Source organism: Nansenia antarctica (assembly GCF_963989245.1).
Source record: "Nansenia antarctica genome assembly, chromosome: 1".
Lineage (NCBI taxonomy): Eukaryota > Metazoa > Chordata > Actinopteri > Argentiniformes > Microstomatidae > Nansenia > Nansenia antarctica.
The window spans coordinates 90102519-90124331 of NC_137674.1; the positions used below are offsets into that span (position 1 = coordinate 90102519).

The 21813-nt window shown below is 45.4% G+C and overlaps 1 protein-coding gene across 1 annotated transcript in view; it reads left to right on the plus strand.

The window, feature by feature from the left end:
- Positions 1–2429, plus strand: part of LOC308157594 (LHFPL tetraspan subfamily member 6 protein) — a gene marked incomplete at both ends in the record, with an annotated part of 48760 nt that extends 46331 nt beyond the window's left edge. Inside the window, 2 exons of the mRNA XM_080531182.1 lie at positions 670–768; positions 2311–2429. Coding sequence (XP_080387308.1) covers positions 670–768; positions 2311–2429 — 218 coding nt within the window. The remainder of the gene's footprint in view (positions 1–669; positions 769–2310) is intronic.
- Between the last annotated feature and the right edge of the window lie 19384 nt (positions 2430–21813).

Genomic DNA, 21813 nt, shown 5'->3' on the forward strand with positions numbered 1-21813 from the left:
CGCTGTTGACAAGATGAGACTCTGAGCTCTTTCCATTAAAGATAATGAGAATAATTAATCACTGTAATAAAGACATGATGAGAATAAGGAGTTCATAAGCTTTTGGTAGTTATACATGTAGCAATATCTGCTGTGTCTCCAAAATATCAATAGATGTTCTGATGGCCTGGGGTGGTCCAGTGGTCTAGCACCATGGCCTGGGGTGGTCCAGTGGTCTAGCACCATGGCCTGGGGTGGTCCAGTGGTCTAGCACCATGGCCTGGGGTGGTCCAGTGGTGTAGCACCATGGTCTGGGGTGGTCCAGTGGTCTAGCACCATGGTGTGGAGTGGTCCAGTGGTCTAGCACCATGGTCTGGGGTGGTCCAGTGGTCCAGCACCATGGTCTACAGTGCACACATAATGCCCATGTTGGCATGGGTTCAAAATCCATGAATCATCTCTCTCCTTACTTTCCTGTCTGTCTTCACTGTATCTGTCCGTCTTCACTGTATCTGTCTGTCTGTCTGTCTGTCTGTCTGTCTTCACTGTATCTGTCTGTCTTCACTGTATCTGTCTAATAAAATGAAAAATATGAGTGGGACTGCCCCACTTATGTGCTTGCTTCCAACCATGTACCTGTGACTTGACCTTCCTGTGTCTGTCTGTCTGTCTGTCTGTCTGTGTCCACAGGACTGCTCATAGGGTCTGGATGTGCGTTATACCCGCTGGGCTGGGACAGTGAAGAGGTCCGGCAGACCTGCAACAACACCTCTGACCAGTTTGAGCTGGGTAAGGTCACACACACACACACACACACACACACCACACACACACACACACACACACACACACACACACACACACACACACACACACATGAGGTACACACTGTAACATTCACATAAACACACCACACACATGAGATACACACTGTAACATTCACATACACACACCACACACATGAGATACACACTGTGTTCACAGACTATAGAGCCTCTCACCTCACACTGTGTCTTTTAACGATGTTGTTAATATGCGTAGCTGCGTTTCTCTGTTAGTCTGTACCGTACGTACTCTTGTTTCCACAGACTCTATTTATTCCCTGTTTTTATTCCTTATCTATTATGTGTCTTTTTTTTATCCCCCATACTCTTTTAAGTCTGGCTGCTGTGAGAAAGACGTTTCCCCCTCGGGAATAAAGAAATAACTTCAACTATGTTCCCACACTACACACACAGCACACCAAACACACACACACCAAACACACACACACCACACACACACACACACCAAACACACACACACACCACACACACAGCACACCAAACACACACACAGCACACCAAACACACACACACACCAAACACACACACACACCACACACACAGCACACCAAACACACACACACCACACACACAGCACACCAAACACACACACACACCACACACACAGCACACCAAACACACACCAAACACACAGCACACCACACGCACAGCACACAGCACCACACACACCGCACACAGCACCACACACACAGCACACAGCACACCAAACACACACCAAACACACAGCACACCAAACACACAGCACACCAAACACACAGCACACCAAACACACACCAAACACACACCAAACACACAGCACACCAAACACACACACACCAAACACACACCAAACACACACACCACACACACAGCACACCAAACACACACCACACACACAGCACACCAAACACACACCAAACACACAGCACACCAAACACACACCAAACACACACCAAACACACAGCACACCAAACACACACCAAACACACAGCACACCACACCACACACACAGCACACCACACCACACACACAGCACACCAAACACACACCAAACACACAGCACACCAAACACACAGCACACCACACAGCACACCAAACACACACCAAACACACAGCACACCAAACACACAGCACACCAAACACACACCAAACACACAGCACACCAAACACACACCAAACACACAGCACACCAAACACACACCACAGCACACCCCACGTCGGCTGAACCAATGACCAAGTCATTTCTAAGCGTGATTCTTCCCAGTAAACAAAGAGTCCAAAAGACGTCATCAGGGAAGCTGGAATGTGGGTTCAGATGACGTCTTTCTAGGACGTCTTATGGACTACAGAATCATAAGACATCCTAAAGACGTCATCTGAACGTCCTAGAAAGACGTCATCTGAACCCACATTCTGGCGTCCCTGAGGACGTCTTCTAGAATGTTTGTTTCCTGGGTTAGTCACGTGTGTTTGTGTGTTTGTGTGTGTGTGTGTGTGTGTCCTGCAGGCTCCTGTCAGATCGGCTGGGCGTACTACTGCACCGGGGGCGGGGCGGCGGGGGCCATGCTGCTGTGTACCTGGCTGGCCTGCTGGGCTGGGAAGAGACAGAAGCAGTGTCCTTACTAGAGGGGGGGCGGGGGCCCTACTAGAGGAAGGGGGGGGGGGGGGTCCCTACTAGAGGAAGGGGGGGGGGCCCTACTAGAGGAAGGGGGGGGGGGGGGTCCCTACTAGAGGAAGGGGGGGGGGTCCCTACTAGAGGAAGGGGGGGGGGGGCCCTACTAGAGGAAGGGGGGGGGGGGTCCCTACTAGAGGAAGGGGGGGGGGGCCCTACTAGAGGAAGGGGGGGGGTCCCTACTAGAGGAAGGGGGGGGGGGTCCCTACTAGAGGAAGGGGGGGGGGGCCCTACTAGAGGAAGGGGGGGGGGCCCTACTAGAGGAGGGGGGGGGGGGTCCCTACTAGAGGAGGGGGGGGGGGGGGTCCCTACTAGAGGAAGGGGGGGGGGTCCCTACTAGAGGAAGGGGGGGGGGTCCCTACTAGAGGAAGGGGGGGGGGGGGGGTCCCTACTAGAGGAGGGGGGGGGGGGGTCCCTACTAGAGGAAGGGGGGGGGGGTCCCTACTAGAGGAAGGGGGGGGGGGCCCTACTAGAGGAAGGGGGGGGTCCCTACTAGAGGAAGGGGGGGGGGGCCCTACTAGAGGAAGGGGGGGGGGGTCCCTACTAGAGGAAGGGGGGGGGGTCCCTACTAGAGGAAGGGGGGGGGGGTCCCTACTAGAGGAAGGGGGGGGGGGCCCTACTAGAGGAGGGGGGGGGGGTCCCTACTAGAGGAGGGGGGGGGGTCCCTACTAGAGGAAGGGGGGGGGGTCCCTACTAGAGGAAGGGGGGGGGGTCCCTACTAGAGGAAGGGGGGGGGGGCCCTACTAGAGGAAGGGGGGGGTCCCTACTAGAGGAAGGGGGGGGGGTCCCTACTAGAGGAAGGGGGGGGGTCCCTACTAGAGGAAGGGGGGGAGGTCCCTACTAGAGGAAGGGGGGGGGGTCCCTACTAGAGGAAGGGGGGGAGGTCCCTACTAGAGGAAGGGGGGGGGGGCCCTACTAGAGGAAGGGGGGGAGGTCCCTACTAGAGGAAGGGGGGGGGGGCCCTACTAGAGGAAGGGGGGGGTCCCTACTAGAGGAAGGGGGGGAGGTCCCTACTAGAGGGAGGAGGGGGGAGGTCCCTACTAGAGGAAGGGGGGGGTCCCTACTAGAGGAGGGGGGGGGGTCCCTACTAGAGGAAGGGGGGGGGGGCCCTACTAGAGGAAGGGGGGGGTCCCTACTAGAGGAAGGGGGGGGTCCCTACTAGAGGGGAGGGGGGGGTCCCTACTAGAGGAGGGGGGGGTCCCTACTAGAGGAGGGGGGGGGGGTCCCTACTAGAGGAAGGGGGGGGGTCCCTACTAGAGGAAGGGGGGGGGGGGGGTCCCTACTAGAGGAGGGGGGGGGGGTCCCTACTAGAGGAAGGGGGGGGGGTCCCTACTAGAGGGAGAGGGGGGGGTCCCTACTAGAGGAAGGGGGGGGTCCCTACTAGAGGAAGGGGGGGGGGGCCCTACTAGAGGAAGGGGGGGGGGTCCCTACTAGAGGAAGGGGGGGGGGGCCCTACTAGAGGAAGGGGGGGGGGCCCTACTAGAGGAAGGGGGGGGGGGGTCTACTAGAGGAGGGGGGGGAGGTCCCTACTAGAGGAGGGGGGGGAGGTCCCTACTAGAGGGGGGTGGGAGGTCCCTACTAGAGGAGGGGGGGGAGGTCCCTACTAGAGGGGGGGGGGGGGGAGGTCCCTACTAGAGGGGAGGGGGGGGGGTCCCTACTAGAGGAGGTGGGGGTTAGACAAGGTTAGGGGGGTTAGACAGGGTTAGGAGGGTTAGACAGGGTTAGGTGGGTTAGACAGGGTTAGGGGGGTTAGACAGGGTTAGGTTAGACAGGGTTAGGTTAGACAGGGTTAGGGGGGTTAGACAGGGTTAGGTTAGACAGGGTTAGGTTAGACAGGGTTAGGTTAGACAGGGTTAGGTTAGACAGGGTTAGGGGGGTTAGGAGGGTTAGACAGGGTTAGGTTAGACAGGGTTAGGTTAGACAGGGTTAGGTTAGACAGGGTTAGGTTAGACTAGGTTAGACAGGGTTAGGTTAGACAGGGTTAGGTGGGTTAGACAGGGTTAGGTTAGACAGGGTTAGGTGGGTTGGACAGGTTAGGGTTCATACCTTCGTATGTTATTATCAGATCAGATATGGACCAACTCTGACCACGTCACTGTCATGTAACTATCTCTCTTCACCGAGTGCTTTCTTTCTTTCTCTCTTTCTCTCTCTCTCTGGTTATGGGTGTTGTAGTGGTAGTGTAGCCTGTGTTTATATTGTTGTGGAGTGTTTCTGTTTTTTGGGGGGGTCAGTCTTGAACACATCATAAAAATGCAATAATCCCCACAATGCAAAGCAATCCAACACAGGCTAGATCATAACGATAGCCTTTTCAGACCCAAACGTTTATTTGTTAACACATTTCCATAATATGAGTTGGTTATGATAATGTATATTTTATCATATTAGCACATCTTTTGTATACACATTAAAAATAATTAATTGTTGTTATTTCTCTGTGTTTGTAAATAAATGGTGTTTATCTAAAATACATTCGGTGTTATTTGGATTTTTCAGCGATTTGCATGTTAACGTTTCTGAACCCGAATGAATCTCACACTGATGAGCTGTCAGTCACTCAGACCCGGGCAGACGCTCCCAGAGCCTAACCCTAACCCTAACCCAGATCCTGCTGGTAAAAAGGTATTTTTATTGTTGCATCCCTTTATTGACGAGGCAAAACGCCCTGAGCCACTGGGAGAAGACTTCTCTCTTTTTTTACCTACTGTAAGAGCCGCCTCGATAAGAGCCTTCTCGGGGGTCACATGACCATAGTCTTTACATAGAAAAATTTCCAGACTTTTCTTTTGAATCACGAAACTACGTTTCAACGTTGTTGAGAATCACAACACAAACTCACTAGTCAAGCCAAAATACTGCAACAACGCAATGGATTGGGTGAGTAATCCCCACTGCTACCTAGTTAACTTGAACACTACTTTACATTGTTACCTAGTTAACTACAACACTTCTTTACATTGTTACCTAGTTAACTAGAACACTACTTTACATTGTTACCTAGTTAACTAGAACACTACTTTACATTGTTACCTAGTTAACTAGAACAGTACTTTACATTGTTTCCTAGTTAACTAGAACACTACTTTACATTGTTACCTAGTTAACTAGAACACTACTTTACATTGTTACTTAGTTAACTAGAACACTACTTTACATTGTTACCTAGTTAACTAGAACACTACTTTACATTGTTACCTAGTTAACTACAACACTACTTTACATTGTTACCTAGTTAACTAGAACACTACTTTACATTGTTACCTAGTTAACTAGAACACTACTTTACATTGTTACCTAGTTAACTAGAACACTACTTTACATTGTTACCTAGTTAACTACAACACTACTTTACATTGTTACCTAGTTAACTACAACACTACTTTACATTGTTACCTAGTTAACTACAACACTACTTTACATTGTTACCTAGTTAACTAGAACACTACTTTACATTGTTACCTAGTTAACTAGAACACTACTTTACATTGGTACCTAGTTAACTACAACACTACTTTACATTGTTACCTAGTTAACTACAACACTACTTTACATTGTTACCTAGTTAACTACAACACTACTTTACATTGTTACCTAGTTAACTACAACACTACTTTACATTGTTAGCAGGCTCACAAAACAAGCTGTGTTAGTTAACTAGCGACGTATCGTTGATTTTCAACAACGTGGAAATGTATTCACATTTTTCGAAAAGAAAATTCTGATCATTACATCAGATCCTGACATGAGGACCAAAGCATTAGAATGTGACATGTGTCACATGTGCATTAACATAAATAGTAATAGATGTTGAGCCTCGACTATGGCGCACAGTGTTAAACTGTCTTGTCTCTGCTCTGATACGCTCTAGTTGTGTGTCTGAATAGGCTCTCTTTCTTCTTTTGTGTATACCTTTTTCCCCCTTATTTTTTAAATTCAAAGGTTTTTACAAAATAATACCATAGTAGAGATGTCAGTATGGTACTGTATGGTGCAACACCTGAGCAGCCCTGTTGTGTGATACACTTAATTGAAGGCAAACCCAGATATCAGTCTGAGATCACCACGTGTGTGCTACTGCATCTACAGTATTGCATGTTGCATAATATGTGTCGAAGTGAGCTTTCACTTCTTATCAACAAACACATTGTGTCTCGACTCAGTACGAATGTTCCAGAACCACGTTCAGAACGCAGCTGGGCTGGTGCATGGTGCATGGTGCATGGTGCTCATTACTGACTTGCTGCTTCCCCACATCCCTGAACCCCCCCCCCCCCCCTCCTTATCCCCCCCCCCCCTCCTTACCCCCCTCCTTACCCAACCTCCCCTCCTTACCCCCCCCCTCCCCGCCTCCTTACCCAACCTCCCCTCCTTACCCCCCCCCCCCCCTCCTTACCCCCCCCCCCCCATCCTTACCCTCCCTCCCTCGCCTGGGAAATCTCTCCCTCTCTCAGTCTCTTACTGTTTAATAAGTCAGCATCTCTGCTTTGTACTCCTGGTCTGTGTGATCTCCTGTGTGATTGAGACAGCCAGAGATGTTCCAGAGCCTGGGAGCAGACGCCTCGTCAGCCAGGCTGACACATTCAGGTCAGGTGGAACAGTTCCTTCCCTTCCCACAGGGTGTTCATATATACATACATACATACATACATACATACATACATACATACATACATACATACATACATACATACATACATACATACATACATACATACATACATACATACATACATACATACATGGTATATACATGCATACATACACATATACATACATACATACATACATACATACATACATACATACATACAGGGTACATACATACATACTGTACATACATACATACCAGTGGAGGCTCCTCCATAGAGGTGGAGGAGGCCTGGCCTCCCCAATAATTTGAGAGGAGAGAGAGATTTTAAAAAGCAATAATTATATATATTTTATTTATTTATTTATTTAACAAAAAACATATTTTAATTTTTTAAATATTAATATTATTTCCGTTTTGTTCATAAATCTGAATGTTTCCATGGCTAAAACCCAATATTGCAATTGTAAAGCACCTACAGGCCAGAATCCCTATCCGTTTGTATTGAGGGAGGCCAGGCCTCCCCCAGGAAAGTGGTTTCTCATGTCAATGTAATGCAATTTTTTTCATGGCAATATGTGATTGGCCAAATCACTGAAAATGGGTGGGCAAGGGAGGCCTGGCCTCACCATGCATTGAGTCCAGGGCTGAAAGATTGACATTTTGTTCGTCCAATCACATGAAGCCATTTTGAGAATTCGCCAGTCACTTCAGTCAAAGAAACACTCCATAGTGGCTACGAGTGTCCTATCAACTTGTCACGTCTAGAACACCCATGGCTATTATCCCTGAAAATAATAGCTCATTTTGCCAAATACTTTTGCTTAAAATGACCTCGGAAGTCGGCGAGATTCTGGCGCGATTTATACATCGAATAGGTAGACAACATTTAGGATTTATTGAACAGTTTTATTTTTAATGTAGTCGATTTCATTTTATGACAAGTCAATTTAATATTCTTCCATATCAAATTACTGCATTTTTAAACATTCTTTGTTGCTCTGTGAAGAAATACACTAACTCTAACCAAACAGGTTATGTTCACTTTGATGTTTATATTACATCCAAATGTCATTTCTCAACTTAATTATCAGGCAGGCTCATAGACTTACAGCAATGTAATTTCTTCAGGCAGGCACATAGGCTAAGCTCTGCACTGAAATAATATTAATATTTTAAAAATTAAAATATGTTTTTTGTAAAATAAATAAATAAAATAAATAAATAAATATAATTATTGCTTTTTTAAATCTCTCTCTTCTCTCAAATTATTGGGGAGGCCAGGCCTCCTCCATCTCTATGGAGGAGCCTCCACTGATACATACATACATACATACATACATACATACAGGGTACATACAGGGTGTACATACAGTACATACATACATATGTACATACATACATACATACATACAGGGTACATACATACAGTACATACATAGTACATACATACATACATGCATACATACATACATACAGGGTGTACATACATACATACATACATGCAGGGTGTACATACATACATACAGTACATACATACATATGTACATACATACATACAGTACATACATACATACATGCATACATACATACATACAGGGTGTACATACATACAGTACATACATACATATGTACATACATACAGGGTACATACATACATATGTACATACATACATACAGTACATACAGGGTACATACATACATATATACATACATACATACATACATACATGCATACAGGGTGTACATACATACATACATACATACAGGGTACATACATACATATATACATACATACATACATACATACATACATGCATACATACATACATACAGGGTACATACATACGTATATACATACATACATACATACATACATACATACATACATGCATACATACATACAGGGTGTACATACATACAGTACATACATCCATACAGGGTACATACATATATACATACATACATACATACATACAGGGTACGCACAGGGTGTACATACATACATACATACATACATACATACATACAGGGAAAACTCATATCTTACCACATCAAAGACCGCCTCCCCCCAGGCTTTGATCCTCACCAATTCGCTTACAGAGCAAACAGGTCTACTGACGATGCCATCTCTACAGCCCTCCACACTGCTCTGAGCCACCTAGAACACCCGGAGTCCTCGGTGAGGATGCTCCTTGTTGATTACAGTGCAGCTTTTAATACCATCATCCCCGATATCCTCGTGGACAAGCTAGCTGCCCTGGACTTCCCCCCCGCCACCTGTGCCTGGATCAAATACTTCCTTTCCAACCGCCCACAGACAGTCTATGGGTCCACACAACTCCTCTACCCTCATGCTCAGCACCGGCTCTCCACAGGGCTGTGTTCTGAGCCCTCTCCTGTACTCCATCTACACCCATGACTGTACCCCCACCCACCCCACCAATGCAATAATTAAATTTGCGGATGACACCACCTTGGTGGGGCTCATAACCGGAGGGGATGAGTCAGCCTACAGGGACGAGGTGCAGCGGCTGACAGAGTGGTGTGTCACAAACAACCTGACTCTCAACATCAAGAAGACCAAGGAAGTGGTCATGGACTTCAGAAAGGTAAAGGCAGACCCTGCTCCACTCTACATCAACAGAAACGTTGTGGAGAGAGTCCCCTCCTTTAAGTTCCTGGGAACCCACATCTCAGAAGACCTCACCTGGTCAGCCAACACCACAGCGGTGGTAAAGAAGGCCCAGCAGCGACTCCATTTCCTGAGAGTTCTCAAAAGAAACAGGGTGGGGGAGAAGCTGCTGGTAACCTTCTACCACTCCATCATTGAGAGTGTGCTGACATTCTCCATCACAGTATGGTACGCTGGCTGCAAAGTAGTGGACAAAAAGAGACTGCAGAGAGTGGTGAAGTCAGCAGAAAAAATAATCGGCTGTCCCCTGCCCTCCCTGGATGACGTGGCACGCTCTCGGTGCCTCTCCAGAGCAGGAAGGATTCTTAAAGACCACCTCCACCCTGGTCACCACCTGTTCAGCCTGATGCGCTCTGGAGTGAGGTACAGGAGCATAAAGGCTAGAACAAACAGGCGGGCCAACAGTTTCTATCCATGGGCCATCAGAACACTGAACAATAGACATAAGACATGTTCATAAATGTTTATCTTCAGGGGAAAAAGTGCAATAGAAATGTGCAATAACTCTATTCTAAGTGCCTATTTATACATTTATATATTTTTACAGTATTATTATAGTATTATAACGCCACCGACCTCATGTCTTTTAGCTTGCTTTTATAGTTGTTTTTATTTTCTTAAGATTGTTGTCTTTATTTGCACTTGACACCACGGACCTCATTGTCTCTTAGCTTGTTTTATAGCATTTTCGCTTTTTAATTGTCTAGTGTGTAATATGTGTGTGTTATATGTGTATATGTTTGTGAATATGTGAACATGTTTTCTGTTTTTGCACCTTCAGAAGAACCACTACAATTTCATTGTATAGGCAACTGTACAAGGACAATAAAGTCTATTCTATTCTATTCTATTCTATACATACAGTACATACATACATACATATATACAGTTGGTTTGACAACTTGCAACTGAGATTAAAAGCCTGTCAGTCAGTTTTGCTTTTCTTGAAAGAAATTCTCAAGTGGTGACGTTAGCCCTTCACGGAGCTAATGGCAGATATCGCTAGGAGCAACTCTCAACTAAATGTGTTGAAAGGTTATTTCAAAAAAAGCTGGTGAACATGCAGGGTGATGCATGCTGTAGCTCTGCTGTATGAGACGGCATATGTCACGGCACATGGGAAGTCTTTGTCGAAGGAGCTATGAAAATAGAATGTGTCGCTCCCAGAATACATCCACATTCATACATTCATACTTTGACCTAAATGGCAGTTTCATGGCTTGCATCATGCAGGAACAGGATATCATACGGGCCTGTTTATCAGCTATAAATATATCATCAGAATGACTAACGTGGGCCTTTAATAAGCTATGTGGTACATGGGACATGCTTTATGGATAACCTCCAGTATCAAAGAGTAAATGTGACTATAGAAAGGAGAGTTTATGGTGGTGTAATTTTAGCTCTTATGCTTGACATGTCAACAAGGATGACAGACCAGGGGGCCGTTCCACTAAAGTGGATTAGTATATCGGCGATTGAAATAAATCAGGCGATCAGGCAACTCGGGATTGGAATTCAAGCCTCAGGTGATTCCTCGAACGAGGATCAGGCTTGTGTCATGAGTGTTCACAGAACACCGGCTTAGAAATCCTCGATATGGGCGCGTGCACGCAGACATAAAGAGCCCCGAAGAGTCGATCTGTCGAAATGAAGATACTCCACTCTGCAGGGGTCCTACATTTGCGCAGCAGTCCGAATTATCCGATCTTTATGAAGACGGAAAAATAAGATGTAAAATAGTGCAATACTGCCGCAATTAACAAGGCGAGGGAAATGGTTTGGCAAGAAATTGCTGACCGATTAAATGCATAGGTCATACTAGCCCCAGTTATTGTTATATGTTCATATTTTAATAAATGAATATTTACTACTGTGGTGATATCCGCAGCAGGCTACAAGCTGTCATATCGTCACAATGGCCTAGTGGTATCGACCGCTGCTATAGTATTTATTCGTCATTTTAAATCGGTGGTTCAAATCCTTCTTCAGACACACTTTTTACTGCATTTCGTTGTCTGAATCTAATCTAAAATCTCATCTAAAAAAGTATGTAGGCTATAAAATTATGGTGCAGGCTAATTTACAAGAACTGACACGATTACAATGGTGTTTGAAGCCTTTGCATGAATACTACACTAAAATCAAGTCTCGAACTCTAGCTGGTTGCCTTAACCCAGTGGTTCTCAAAGTGTGGGGCGCGCCCCCAGAAGGGGGCGCAATAGCAAAACTGGTGGGGCGCGAGAGACTGGGGAGGTCAACAATTAACACTCAGGTGAACTCTTTGACTTGTTCTAGTTGTAGCTTCATAATCTTCGTAATGGAGTCATTTCTGACAGGGACAGCGAAAACAAAAACGGAAAATGCGACAAACATGGTTAAAAAAAAAAACTGTTCGAAAGTATGACGAGGCTTACCTTGCAATGGGCTTCACCGTGAATGTGGTGGGAGGTGAGGAGAGACCATTGTGCGTGCTATGTCTCAGAACATTAGCAGCAGACAGCCTGAAGCCAAACAAGTTAAAAAGGCACCTTGAGACAACACACCCCAATGATGCAAAGAAGCCACTGGCCTTCTTTAAAAGAAAACTTACAGAGTACAGAAAGCAAGAAACTCATATGACAAAAGCGGCATCCGTAAGTACCAAAGCGCAAATAGCGTCATTCAAGGTTGCATACAGAATTGCGAAGTGCAAGAAACCGCACACCATAGCTGAGGAGCTCATACTCCCAGCTGCACTGGATATTGCAAACTGTGACACTTTAAAATAATGTGAAAAAATACTTTTGTGCAATATGACAACCCTAGTTGACTATCTGTGCAGTATAGTACAGTGGATTGTGTACATAGCCTTTATTGATGTAAACCAGCTCCTTACCTTCTTGTGATTTTATGCTTTTATGCTTTTTCTAAAAAAAAAAATTAAAAAAATCCCCTTTCCTAACACCAGGGGAGCCACCCCTCCTAAATTTCGTTGTTTGGTACCTGTACTGTAGCAATGACAAATAAAGTCCATTCCATTCCATTCCATTCCATTCCATTCCATATGGTGTCAACTTTGATTGATGAGACAACCGCTGCAAAATTGAAGACCATTCCCCTGTCCAACGACACCATTGCAAGACGCATAGGTGAGATGTCAGAGGACCTTGAGGAACAACTCGCAGAGAAACTACACAAACGTTTTGCATTGCAAGTTGATGAGGCTACTGACAGTAATAAGGACTGCTTGTTTATTTCTTATGTCCGCTATGTAGATTCGGAGTCAATGAATGAAGACTTGCTGTTTTGCAAGCATGTGACAGGGAGAGCGACAGCTAATGAGCTATTTGGGATTCTTGACACTTACCTGACAGAACACGGACTGAAATGGGAGAACTGTGTGGGGTTTTGCTCAGATGGTGCGCAGACAATGGCCGGGAAAAGGAAGGGACTGCAGGCGCTAATAAATCGCGTCGCACCAAACGCGCAATGGACACACTGTGTCATTCACAGAGAGGCGCTCGCATCCAGGCAGCTTAGCCCTGAGCTAAATGAGGTTTTGACCGAAGTGATCGGTGTTGTAAATTTCATGAAAACCCGCCCGCTGAAAGCACGTCTGTTCTCTGCACTGTGTGAGGAAATGGGAGCTGAACACTCTGCTTTGCTGTTTCACAGTGAAGCAAGGTGGCTCTCCCGAGGGAAAGTGTTGTCCCGAGTCTTTGAGCTCAGAGAGGAGATTCGGGTGTTTATGGAGGAGGTGGGAATGCATGAATCTGCAAGCAAGTTCAGTAATTTAGAATTCCTGATGAAACTGGCCTATCTCAGTGATGTGTTTGGAAAGCTCAACGAGCTGAATCTTCAGCTTCAAGGAAAAGACAAACACCTACCCCACCTGGCAGATAAGGTCAGCGCATTCACCAGAAAGCTGGAGGTGTGGGGCAGGCGCCTTGATGAAGGAAATACTGATCCTTTTCAGAACCTGACCACGTTTGTAGAAAGCAGTGATTGTGATGCCACCACAGTGATCCCCTGCCCGAAGCAACACATCTCTTCCCTGTGAGCATTGTTCCAGAAATACTTCCCACACAACACTGCTGAGTATGACTGGGTGGTGGATCCATTCAATGCAGCAGGTTGGTAGGCAATTTTGATGACTAAATATAACTGTGAATATTTTGTGCTGTAGGCCTATATTTTATTAATGTTGTATGTATGTTACTAACTAACTACCTGGAATGGATTGTTGTAAAATTGAATCGTGTTGTGTTTAATATGCAATTAATTACAAATAAGGTATCTCTATCCGTAGCACCTGCTGATTTCAGCTCTGCTGAAGAGGACCAACTCATCGAGCTGACCTCTGAGTCCACCCTGAGGCTGAGGTTCAATGGTCAGACACTGAGTGAATTCTGGCTTGGTGTGGAGAAGGAGTATCCACTCATAGGGCAGAGGGCTGCCGGCATCCTTCTTCCCTTCGCCACATCCTATCTCTGTGAGGCTGGCTTTTCAGCTGTTGCTTCACTGAAAACAAAGTACAGATCTAGGCTCAACATTGAGCAGGACTTGAGAGTGGCAGTGTCAGGCCTGCTACCCCGTTTTGAAAAGATCTGCAGTGCCAAACAGGCTCATTGCAGCCACTAATGCTGTAATGTTATGATGTTCTTGATTGTTAGTGTTCATTTTCTTGAGAATTGTAATTGAAAAATATTGTTATTGTGTTAATTTATTATATTGTGTTATTTGCAGTGTTGCCACAGTTACTTTGAAAAAGTATTCTGATTACTGATTACTGATTACTCCTTTAAAAAGTAATCTAGTTACTTTACTGATTACTTGATTTAAAAAGTAACTAAGTTAGATTACTAGTTACTTTTTTAGTTACTATTGGCAGCTGCCTAGGCACCCGACCCCCCCCCCCCCCCCCGCAACATAAAAATGAAAACTGGTTTTGCCAAAACTCACTTTATTTTAACAGTAACTTAAATTACATAATTAAACTTTAAACAATAACTTAAAACAACAAAATAAAGAGTCTTTCTTTGCCTCACCCAACATAAATACTTGTTTTTAAACAATAAAATAAATATAATCTTTATTTAACACAGTAACTAGCAAGGAGTGGTTTCACAAAACCTAAAACCTACCCTGACCATTCAGATATGATCCTAATATAATCCTAATCCTAAACTGGGTGAGTCTGAGTTTATCAATGAAGAGTGAACTCAGCTGTCAAGACTGGAAGGAGGCCATGAACACGCTATGGAGGCCATGAACACGCTATGGAGGCCATGAACACGCTATGGAGGCCATGAACACACTATGAGTGAAACAGTGGAAAGGGGCGAGTAAACCAGTGGTTGTATCTCATTAACAGAAGCTTCTCAAACCTCTTGTCAGAAAGTCTGTTCCTTCTAGGCGTGAGCACCAAACCTCCCAGACTAAAGAGCCGCTCTACAGGAGCGCTAGATGGGGTTGGAGTGTTATACTTCAAGAAAATGTTCTTAATGTTTGGATACTGATTCAGAATCTGAAGCTCATGCCCTGACCTCAAGTAGTCCATGACTTCCTTTTCTGCCGAGTAGGTCTCCTCTGGCTCCGCCTCAAAAGCAAAAAAGTCCATCTCGCCTTGGTTGGCAGTCGTGGTGGGTACACTGGCAGGGCTCTGTGCTGCAGGAGCAGTTTTGCGACATTCTGCTGTGAGAAGCTCCTTTACTTGCTCCCTCCTACCTTCATCTCTCAGCCATCGGAGTTTGAATTTTGGACAACTAGCAGCTGCGAGAAGGGCATCTTTGTTGTCCAGCACACTGGCAAAACGAGTCTGGATAGCCTGAAAGATATAATTTGATATGTTTATTATTATCTAGTTGTAGCCTATAAGGTCTATTATTTATACCTTTATTTACTAATTATGTATGCAATTAGTTTGTGCAACTGACAACCTACATACTGCAGTATGGTGTGACTCTGCTCCATGTTCATGAATAGTGCAATGAAAATGTATTTATTTATCTTTAAGATGGAACAACATAGCATACCTGCACTATGGCATCTGGAAGGCCTGCAGTCATCTTGGATAGGGTGTCTTTCACAGCAAGGGTCTTCTGCATCAGGACTTCAAGTGTGGGCAGTAAAGTCCCATACGGACAGTCACCTTGTAGGATATCCAGTGCTATAGTTAGAGGCTTCATGACGGTACAGTACTCATGCAGGTACTGGTACTCCTGGTCTTTGAAGCACTTCACTCCCAGCTTGTTGCACAGAGTAGTCAGCTCATTCATGGGGATTTCTGCGATTCTCTTTATGGCTTCGTAAAAGGAATTCCACCTTGTGGATGTCGGTACCAGGAGCTTTCTTTTGTTAACCTCCTCCACCGTTTCTGACGCAACGGTAGATCGGCTTGCTTTCGTCCAGAGAGCTGTGCATTTTGCTGTGCTGCTCCTATACACAGCCTTGCTCTCTGGTTTGGAAGTGATGTACTTCTCCACATCACTTGTAGAAATAAGGTTGAGGGTATGTGAAGCACACCTTTGGTGCGGGGGAAGAATCAGCTGGCCATCACTATCATCCTCAGCTGATAGGATTTCTGACACATCTAAAAAAGTGACATCATCCGTGGCCTCCTCCACCGTCTCATCATCGGACTCTGTGACAGCAGGCTGATAGACTTGAAATGCCTTGACAAAGTTAGATCCATTATCTGTCACTGTTGCTACTACTTTGTTGATTAGTCCATATGAAGAGTGAATGTTTTCGATTTCTGCACCAATAACATCATACGTGTGTCTACCGCGGATTCTCCTACACGCCAATGCAGCCTTGTTGCGGTCTAATGTGGATCTACTAATCCAGTGGAGCGTTACTCCCATATAGCTCCTATTGTTAGCTGTCCAAATGTCCGCTGTAGTTGACACATAGTCGACCTCGTTCAGCGCAGCCTTCAGATGTTTTTCCATCTCTGCATACTCCTTCTCCAAGTACGAAGAAAAAGATGTTCTGTGAGGTAGCTCGGCATTGGTAGTAGTGGGGATCTTGTTAATGATGGCACGGAAAGAGGGCGAGTCAACTGTGTTTATGGGCAGCATTTCCTCTACAACATACCGCCCGACCAATTTATTCAACTCTCCCACACTTACAGGTTGTGATTTTGTAGGCCTACTGAAGTCCAGCTTTTGTTGCTTGAGCGGTGTGGGACCTCCCGCAGAAGTCGAGGCCGCGGTCTCTGGGACTTTCTCCGCGAGCTTGACTGTGCTGTGCAGAGATTCCAAATGTTTCTTTAAATTTGATGTTGTGGTTTTACCACAGGACAATATTTTCTTTCCAGCACAGAGTGTACAACGAACATTTATGTTCTTGTCATCCTTTGCTGACACAAACTCAAAATAATCCCTATATTTCCAGCTATTTAACGCATATCTCTGTTCTCGCTCCATTATACGCTTCTGTTTACACTGTGCAATCAGCGTGGTGATACACGTGAGCGATTCTGCTGCACCTCGTGTTGAAAACGTGATCACTGACGTCACTCCCCAAGACGCGAGAAAAGCAATAAATGTTTGTTTACTATCGAACATTACAAAGAAATACTGCATTTAGCCTAAGTTATGAGGTAGTAACGCAATAGTAACGCACAGTCACTCGAATAAGTAACTTTAATCAGATTACTGATTTGGAAATAGTATCGCGATAGAATACTCGTTACTGGGAAAAGTAATCAGATTAGAGTATCGCGATACTTAGTATCGCGTTACCGGCATCACTGGTTATTTGTATTTTTAGGTTTTTTGTTGGGAGACAGTGTTATGTGGTTCAGTTCAATAAATGTAAAATTGCCCCATGTTGTGACAGTTTTTTGGGGGTGAGGTGGGGCTCACACATTTTTTGTCCTCCCAAGTGGGGCTTGACATAAAAAGTTTGAGAACCACTGCCTTAACCACTGCGCCAGCCAGACCGCTGTGTCAAAAGCAATGCAAGTTAATAGACATACCTATTTATTTTATTTTATTTTTTACACTTTTTAATTTATTTATCTATCTATCTATCACACTTTCAAAATATCAGGTTATCTATCTATCGATCGATCACACTTTCAAATTATCAAATTATCTATCTATCACACAGTCAAACTATCTATCTATCTCGTAAAAAGTGGGAACTAATATTTCCTAAAAGACACTTGATGGAACTGTCGTTCGGGATATAGTTTCCGCCTGTGAGACAATTGAGATGACGCACGCATTACTTTAGCCAGCCTCTTAGCCTGCTCGCGACCAGAATAACTCGGGAGGCTATGTTGCATAGCAACCAAACAGCGAATTATTTGAGCCACATTGATGGACCCGAACGCAAGATAAAATTATCGCCGATTAGAACTTTATCGCGGATTAGAAGATAATCGAGCTTCGTGGAATCGGCCCCAGGAAGCTACAATGTTTCACCTGCTCTGAAACAACCTCCACACAACAACCTCCACACAACAACCTCCACACACACAACAACGTCACACAACAACCTCCACACAACATCCACACACACAACAACCTCCACACAACAACAACCTCCACACACACAACAACATCCACACACACACACAACAACCTCCACACAACAACGTCACACAACAACATCCACACACACACAACAACCTCCACACAACAACGTCACACAACAACATCCACACACACACAACAACCTCCACACACACAACAATGTCTACACACAACCTCCACACAACAACATCCACACAACAACGTCACACAACAACGTCTACACAACAATGTCCACACAACAACCTCCACACACACACACAACAACCTCCACACACACAACAACGTCCACACACACAACAACGTCTACACAACAACCTCCACACACACAACAACGTCCACACAACAACCTCCACACACACAACAACCTCCACACAACAACCTCCACACAACAACGTCTACACAACAACCTCCACACACACAACAACCTCCACACAACAACCTCCACACAACAACGTCTACACAACAACCTCCACACAACAACATCCACACACACAACAACCTCCACACAACATCCACACACAACAACGTCTACACAACCTCCACACACACAACAACATCCACACACACAACAACCTCCACACAACCTCCACACACACAACAACATCCACACACACAACAACCTCCACACAACAACGTCTACACAACAACCTCCACACAACCTCCACACACACAACAACATCCACACACACAACAACCTCCACACAACAACATCCACACAACAACCTCCACACACACAACAACCACACACACACAACAACCTCCACACAACAACATCTACACAACAACGTCACACAACAACCTCCACACAACAACGTCACACAACAACATCCACACACACAACAACCTCCACACACACAACAACCTCCACACAACAACGTCACACAACAACCTCCACACACACAACAACCTCCACACACACAACAACCTCCACACAACAACGTCACACAACAACCTCCACACACACAACAACCTCCACACAACAACCTCCACACAACAACCTCCACACAACAACATCCACACAACAACCTCCACACACACAACAACATCCACACACACAACAACATCCACACAACAACCACCACACACAACAACCTCCACACACACAACAACAGACAACAACCTCCACACAACAACCTCACGTATCTACTTATCTCACGCTACATTAAATACTATTACTAACCTGCATTTACAATGTATATTACTTTTTACCAGCATCTCCAACTTATTGTAATGGTTACAATGGCTTTCCCCTTCAACATCCAGCCTAAATCCAGTGGGATGTTTTGTCATAAACAATCCTAATCACGACTTGTAATGTGTTAAATATGTAGAAACATTCAGTCTTCATTACCACCTGAGTCTCTTCATTCTGACAAACTGGGTGAGTTTCAGGTTGAAGAGTGTAACTTTGCTGCCACCTAGAGGCCAAAGCTGATAACAGTTGTTGACAGGATACGTCATTACGTCATACAAGAACACGCTGCCTTGTTACAGCAGCATCATTCATTCATCTTTAATACAGCCAATCAGCTGAATCTGTGGGTAATCTGCCTTTTAAAACATTGTATAGAATCCATCTCTCCACTGTAAGAGACACTGTGAGCTGCTGTAGCAACAACGAGGAAGGCCTTCAGTGTCGTCAGCTGAGGTTTACTATCTGGTGTGTGTGTGTGTGTGTGTGTGTGTGTGTGTCCAGGGTTAGGGTGTGTGTGTGTGTCCAGGGTTAGGGTGTGTGTGTGTGTCCAGGGTTAGGGTGTGTGTGTGTGTGTGTGTGTGTGTGTGTGTGTGTGTGTGTGTGTGTGTCCAGGGTTAGGGTGTGTATGTGTCCAGGGTTAGGGTGTGTGTGTGTGTGTGTGTGTGTGTCCAGGGTTAGGGTGTGTGTGTGTGTGTGTGTGTGTGTGTGTCCAGGGTTAGGGTGTGTGTGTGTCCAGGGTTAGGGTGTGTATGTGTGTCCAGGGTTAGGGTGTGTGTGTGTGTCCAGGGTTAGGGTGTGTGTTTGTCCAGGGTTAGGGTGTGTGTGTGTCCAGGGTTAGGGTGTGTGTGTGTGTCCAGGGTTAGGGTGTGTGTGTGTGTGTCCAGGGTTAGGGTGTGTGTGTGTCCAGGGTTAGGGTGTGTGTGTGTGTGTGTGTGTGTCCAGGGTTAGGGTGTGTGTGTCCAGGGTTAGGGTGTGTGTGTGTCCAGGGTTAGGGTGTGTGTATGTGTCCTGGGTTAGGGAGTGTGTGTCCAGGGTTAGGGTGTGTGTATGTGTCCTGGGTTAGGGTGTGTGTGTGTCCAGGGTTAGGGTGTGTATGTGTCCAGGGTTAGGGTCTAGAGGGTTCAGGTTCTCTTTGAGCTCGGCTGTCTCACGTCTCCAGGCGCTCAGCTGGAAGAGCCTGAGTCTGCCCCCCTGCCCTCCCCTCCCCCCCCCTGCCCTCCCCTACCCCCCCCTACCCCCCCCCCCTACCCCACCCCCCTACCCCCCTGCCCTCCCCTTCCCTCCCCTACACCCCCGTTGGGTGTAAAAAAATCCTTTCAGTAGAACACTGATCATAATTTATAATCCCTCATTTTGTTCTTGTCTCATGTCAGTTGTTTTAGCACCACTAGGTGGCGCTGAGGTGATGTGGACTGAGAGGAAAGGCAGAGTGACACCAGACCTGACTGACCCAGGCCTCAGTCACACTGTTCACAGTTTACAACACGGCCAACTAAGGTGTTTCATGGTATGTATGCATGTTGGAGGCTAGATAGAGTTTGTATGATATTAGTTTTACATATAAAACCATGCCTCACATTATAGGTTATTGCATTGTGTTATTGTGTGTAAAAACATCCAGGCAGTAAGTAAGTAATAATAATAATAATAATAATAATAATAATAATAATAATAATAATAATAATAATAATTCGTTTTATTTATAAAAGCACTTTACATCTCAGAGAAATCTCAGAGTGCTACAATTAAAAACAGGAAGATAAAACAATAAACATTTTCAATTAAAAGGCAAAAGAAAAGGCTCTATTAAAAAGGTGGGTTTTAAGGCCTTGTTTAAAAGCATCCACAGACTGTGGTGCCCTTAGGTGGTCAGGGAGAGCATTCCACAGCCTGGGAGCAGCCGAGCAGAAGGCCCGATCTAAGTAAGTAAAGCTTTATTTATATAGCACCTTTCATACAAGAAATGCAGCTCAAAGTGCTTTCCAACAGGAATGAGAACATAAAGTGAATATAAAAAACATATACAAGCATAGGATGAATATAAAAGCAGGGGAAAAGAGTAAAAAGAACAGGTAAAGATAAAATCTAACACTATTATTTTCATATATTATTACGTAACAGCATTGTTTTAGCGCCCCTTGTGAGTGGAGGCACGCTAACGTGGGACCTGCACTGAACTCCCCCTGGCCTGGGTTGGCAGTCCTGCCATGCACGCTACCCCACTCGCAATGTCCTCCCCTTCTCACTTGGTTTGCAGGGTATTTCAATCGGGGTCTGGTTACCCCTAAAATCCAGGACTTATCGTCCCTTCCTGGCGTCTGGTTACCCC